Below are 6,174 nucleotides of genomic sequence, written 5' to 3' on the forward strand. Positions count from 1 at the left end.
GGGATCATGGAAATGCTTCCTGCAAAGAAAGGGCAAATCTGTATCTTTTACTCTGTCTAAAGTAAACATATGAGAGGCACGAGGTACTGTACCTGTTTAAGAAAGGGAAGACCTTGTTTTGGCTAATGTAATGAGTAGCATATGTTGAACTTCAGAATTGTCAGTAGGACCTTCTGAATGTGTATTGATTGCTTTCCTGAGTCCATGGTAACCAAAGAAAATAAAGCATAGATGGAATCAAGGCATCAAGAGAAAAGAAATCAAGGTACACATCACCATGCAATGTGAATATTGGATACAGGCATCCAAGTAATGAAATGATAAGAAGAAACCATGAATAATGTCACCCAGATAATCAAACAATACATAATACACCCTGGATAAATCACTTATAAACACGTCACCTTGATTTAAAAATCCATTATTTCTATATCATGGATAAGATATACTTCCAGCCATCAAACTTGTCTTAGTATATCTTTCCAGTTTTGGTTTATCACAAAACCTTTAAAACAAAGTTAAATCTTTATCAACATATTTGAAAGAGAACCAGTATAAAACTCTTAATCATGATTCAGAAGGACGATATCTACTTAACAACCAACTATGCACAACATTTTTTCTTCTTTTCCAATAATGTTTTATTTTCAAAATGTTTCTTATATTTGATGAAATGTGCCCACCGGCCGCTAATAGAAAATTGTTCTGATGCATCTCATAGTTCTTGCATGGACCAACTGTTGTAATACATTTTAACTCTTCCGCATAAATGGAGTCAACAGTTTGCAACTTTGCAGATCAGAGGTGAATAAATAATCCAAGGGTGTCACAAGCAAAAAAACCCAATCATTGAAGCTGTAAAGAAGAAAGCCATCACCTGCTGCAGATTTAAGTGCTCGAGCTGTTAGTGTCCAGACACATATTCAAGATTAGAAGGTGGCGATTTCAAGTCGACAATGTGTCCATTTCCTGGAATGCTTTTTATGCACGAGAAGCACACAAGTAAGAATCCTCCAACAATGTGCATCCTCAGCACCCTTGAGTGTGGAAGCATTTGACACACTAGATTGGTTCCTTGCAAAGGCATTGAAAAGCATATTTAAATGTTCATAGTGCACTTGCATCATCTTACTGAAATATCCACAAATATAATCCAAGGGCAATCTGAAAACTAAAGCAGTTGGCCCATATGTAAGGCATGTGGCAACGACATCTTAAAATAGAATTGGGCCAACTCTGATTAGTACAACAAAGATGTGAAATGGGAAAATAAAAATAAAAATAAAAAACAATACAAAGCTTACAAATGCCACAGCCGCTGAAAGCAATAAACTAATCATAATAACGAGAACAATTACAGCGAAATTCAATGGTTGAAGCAGGCCGCACAAAATGGCACGAAGGATACCAATTCATCTACAACACCCCTCACCCGCCTTTGAAAAGAACATGCTATCTCCCATCTTTTTCTACTCCCGAGTCTAGCAGGTATTGATACCATCCTTGCAATCCTTTGTAAGGTCCCCAAACGTCTCTATCCGTTTCTTTGCCCTGTATAGAACCTCAGTGTCTACTTCCACTCGCATATAGCCATCAAAAGTAACAGGATCCCCGCGATTCAACAGCCTCGTCTCGTTATACCATTCACTGCTTACCCCCCACAGTTCGCTGAAGTCATTGAGTAGGTAGATCTTATAATCAGATCTGAGATGGTCGAAATAATTATAGAAAGGCTCATTTGTAGCTATATATACTTTTCTTCCAGGCTGAATTCTCTGTTTCAGTTTCTCAAGCAGTGCTCCTGGAGATGTATCGGCATCAAGCTTAGGCCACAATTCCTTGTTCTGTGCCTTCTCCCCCCTTACCACATGAACAGCGTCGAAATCCCAATCCAACCTGCCACTGATCTCAGAAACTATATTCATCAGCCTTTTCGACTTCCAGATAGCATGCCACGGCCTCTGAACGAACTTCGAAGCCTGCCCGTCACAGACCCTATACCAGTAGTTCTCCGGCTCCGGCCCATCGAACTGCCTCCAGACGATGGTGCTCTTCTCTTTCTTCAGCTGCATTGGTGCTACCTTGTAGCTATTAACCTTTCTCACTGGCACTTTGTCCTTCTTGTGCATCCGGTTCCACGTCTTCCAGTCATTAAGGAACTGGCCTTCTTCCACAATCGGAACCGACTCTTTCAGATGCTCCAGATCAAAGTAGAATCTAAAGTCCTTTCCTTCTTCATCTGTTCCATTCCAACGGTACATCGAAGCCAGGCAGATGCTCATATCCATCACCAGGGTCCTGTTCAGAAACTGCGCCTCCCCCAGAGCACACAGGAAACTCCATAGGTAGTGATTCATCCCCTTGCAGTAATCCCCTCCCCTCGAATAGTACAGATACTTCATCCCCTTCCTGAATGCCATTTGATAGGGCAAGTTCGGCACTGTGTCGTTGATACCATCTTCAACCACAAAGACGGAAGAAGAAGACGAAGAATTCGTCAAGGAAGGAGAGGTCGGCGGGGATCGCCGCCAGTGAGGTTTCTTCACCGGAGCACTCTTTTGGACGCTCACCGGCCTCGCATTCTTCCCCGAATGCCACCGTCCGGCCTTCACGATCTCGTAGTAACTGCAATTATCCCCAACCCTCAATGTGAACCTCCTGAAGTCCCTGTACTTCCTCCACGACTTCTCCTTCTTAGATCTGAACCTCCAGCTAACGTCACATTCATCCGGCCTCGATCCATTTACGGGCTTCTGGTACTCGAAGAACTGGATCCCAGAGAAAATCCTAAGGTTAAACCGTTCGATCGCGATCAAAACCCGAGGGTCGGAGCAATTAACGAAGCCGTCGTCAGTGATACCACCGTTGTCCGCGCACGCAGAGACGGACGAATTGATCTTCTCGGCCTGGCGCTCGACAGACTGAAGGGTTATGGGTTGAGGAGAAGGGGAAGGGGCAAGAGTGGAGATGTTGAGATCCTCGCCGGTTCTGAGCACGGAGTCGTCCTGCTTGAAGGTGGCGTTCTCAACGTCAGAGAAAACCTTCGTGATGGCCTTGGAGGACTCCAGCCAGGGGTCGGGCGGCTGGTAGGTGATGGCAATGACGGTGAAGACCAACACCATCATCACGAAAAGCGAGAAGCAGGCGTTGCTGATCATCTTTATCAGATTCTGTCCCAGCGGCTCCGCCGACGGGTTCGAATCCGCCATATTTCTCTCGGATCAAAGGCACGGGAGGACTCAAATGGAAGAATGCAAGGCAGCTTTCAGAGAAAGAGAGAGAGAGAGAGAGGCTTGCCCTTTTGCTTCCTGCTTCTTGCTTCTGCTTCTTTTTCCCTCTCTCAGGAAGAGGCAGGGAGGGAGTCGGTGGGTTCAGCGGGATCGCTTTCTGTACAGTGGTTTGCTGAGCGAGCGGTAGTGATGAGAGAGAGTGAGAGGGGCCACAGTGGTTGGAGGGTGACGATCTGATATTTTATCTGACCCTGCGTTTGAGAGTCTGGACAAGAACGGGGAAAATTTTGTTTGAATTTGCCTGAAAACTCCGGTGAAATGGGAAATTTTCAAGAGCATTATATGACTCAATGGTGCTGAATCCAAACCCAGGAGAATTATTAGGAAAAGAATATAGGTTTTCGTCCATGTTTTATATTTGGTTATTGTATATCGATATAAGGCGTGTTTGATTGATACTCTTAAATAATGTTTTTGAAACAAAACATTCATTTTTACTTTCAAAATAGTGATTTACCTGTGTTTGAGTAACAGAGCAGCAGGTTGTATGCTATGGTCGAAGAAAACATGTGTTATAAACTAGAAATGATCAAAATGTCCCTTTCTACTAAATGGAAAACTCATCTTACAATGGCAAAAATGATTTGATTAAAAAAAAGCCCCCAATAAAAAAGAATGAAATACCTTTATTCCTTGAGTTTAAACTGTGGGAACATGGTTTTTTGTGCTACAATATAAAAACACGTAAATCTGGTTTCAAAATTTGATTAAAAAATTATGTTGTCACAAAAGTTGATTTTCGCATGATGTTATGTCTGTTATAAAATCTTGGTTTGAAGAGCCATGATTTTTTACCGTGATCACATCAGCAAAAGCATGTCATATCATAACTACTTTAAAGCTAGAGATTTTAAATATGAATCATATCAGATTCTGATTTTAAATATAAAGTAATCAAAATATCTTTAATAATTTTAAGAATATGTATGTTATTAGTAAAAACATCATTTTAATTAATTTTAATTTTTAAACCTTTTCATTGCCAGTACCGGCTAATGTACATAGCCAGTATGCATTAGAAAAAAAAACCTCAATGTAGTGATAGTGATACATAAATGGTACTTTACATTATCATTATACATCTCTTATTTAACAAAATCGACTTGCCTAATATTTTAAAATCTGAAAATTAAAAAAAAAAATTGTGCTCCTTTCTAGAAGAGATTCACCTGCCGGTGTGGACTTTAGATTGCGTGTTCCTCATTTTGTTTGTTTCTCTTATAAAAAATTTCTGTCTAACGCTACCTTCTGATCATAATTCAAGAAAAAGAGTTCCATTTTTTCATTGGAGTTTTCTAATGTGAGGGTGATTGAGATGAAACAACAATAATATGTTCAGTGAAGATAAAGTAAAGTTTTAATTTCTTGTTGGTGCCTTGCTTCCACCCAAGTGACTGATAAGGTCTCCCTGAGAAACTAACTGTGCGAGTTGTCACAAGCCCAGGATCCGATGGGGATCAATATAAAACAAAGATATGTAGTTAAGTAGTTGCGTCAGATGTTTAGGACCTAATTAGTATGAAGCATGTATATTACATATAGAATTTGATTAGATCATTCATTTTTTTTAAAAAAAAAGGAAAAATAAACAATAACAAAAAATCAAGCATTGGAGTGAGACGTTTACACCGTGAAAGCATGTTCATGCAGCGTTCTTGTTAACAGCGTATGCTTCATGCCTGGAAGCGTATGTCTCAAGGCAAAGTGTGCATTCGCTTGCTAAGACAAAGTGTCTCCTTGCATGAAATATACGTTTCACCATGGCGAAATGCACACTTTATATGCTAAGAACATGTTTCCAGTTTTTTCAGTTTTTTAAAAAGTATTTTTCTTTAATTACCCTTTTCTGGTTATAGCTATTTCACCATCTCTCTCTCTCTCTCTCTCTCTCTCTCTCTCTCTATATATATATATATATATATATATATATATATATATATATATATATATATATATATATATATATATATATATATATATATATATATATATATAGATCCAAGTTTCCCCCTCACCCTCCTCAACCAAAAGTAAAATCACGCGGCTATCCTGCCATTAGTCCAATCACTACCACCCACAACGTACCGGACATATGTGATTAGGCACACCATCGAATGCAATGCATGAGGCGATAATGATTTCCCTGTTTAATCCTGAACGGAGTATATATATATATATGTGTGTATTGTTTTGCTTGCATTTTTATCTAGTTATTCAATAGGTTACGTGGCGGTGGTGTTTTGTGACTTGTGAGTGATATATTGTGTTACATATGATTCTTTTATATTAGTTAAATTATTAGATATTTGTTAAAGTGGTTAAATATTTTTTATATTGATGTTTAGTCATATACTTTCTACATCAATCATTTCTTGATTTTTTTTATTTTGTATGTTTCGTTAATTTGATTTAAGACTCACGCTTCAAGGCTTTCATCTCGTCTCGCGATAAGCTCAACACCTCTCTTGATCTCAATGCCCCTAAGAATATTGTACCCATGACGATATCCCCGTCTGTTGAATTTATCATTTTACGGAATGAGTGATGTTTACAGTCATCTTTTCTTTGAATAGACTTTACTGTGGCCTTTCTTACATGATAAGTTCAACGGGAGTGGTTGTAAATCTAATGCCTGCCCTATCTCAATGAAATCCAGATCTAAACTATGCAGTTTTAATGAAGCTGTAAGCCAATCAAAGGGTGTTTGATTCCGGTGAGCATGGCATTTCAAGGAATGGTCGGGTTCAGCGCTTCCAAGTTATGGTGGAGCATCCGGTCTGCTGTCCCGCTCGATGCAAACAATCTGCAGAGTGAGGCACCTTGTGAACTCCCGTCCCTGGAAGGTGCAGGAGCATTGGAAGGTATTCCCTGGACCATGTGTTCT

General features: G+C 39.7%; 1 protein-coding gene across 1 annotated transcript; it reads right to left on the minus strand.

Moving 5' to 3' along the window:
- Nucleotides 1-1,086: 1,086 nt before the first annotated feature.
- Nucleotides 1,087-3,439, minus strand: LOC116256337 (uncharacterized). Its single transcript, XM_031632681.2, has one exon. The coding sequence runs from the start codon at nucleotides 3,207-3,209 to the stop codon at nucleotides 1,482-1,484; it is 1,728 nt and encodes a 575-aa protein (XP_031488541.1). The 5' UTR covers nucleotides 3,210-3,439; the 3' UTR covers nucleotides 1,087-1,481.
- Between the last annotated feature and the right edge of the window lie 2,735 nt (nucleotides 3,440-6,174).

This window comes from Nymphaea colorata, chromosome 6, assembly GCF_008831285.2.
Source record: "Nymphaea colorata isolate Beijing-Zhang1983 chromosome 6, ASM883128v2, whole genome shotgun sequence".
Taxonomy (NCBI): domain Eukaryota; kingdom Viridiplantae; phylum Streptophyta; class Magnoliopsida; order Nymphaeales; family Nymphaeaceae; genus Nymphaea; species Nymphaea colorata.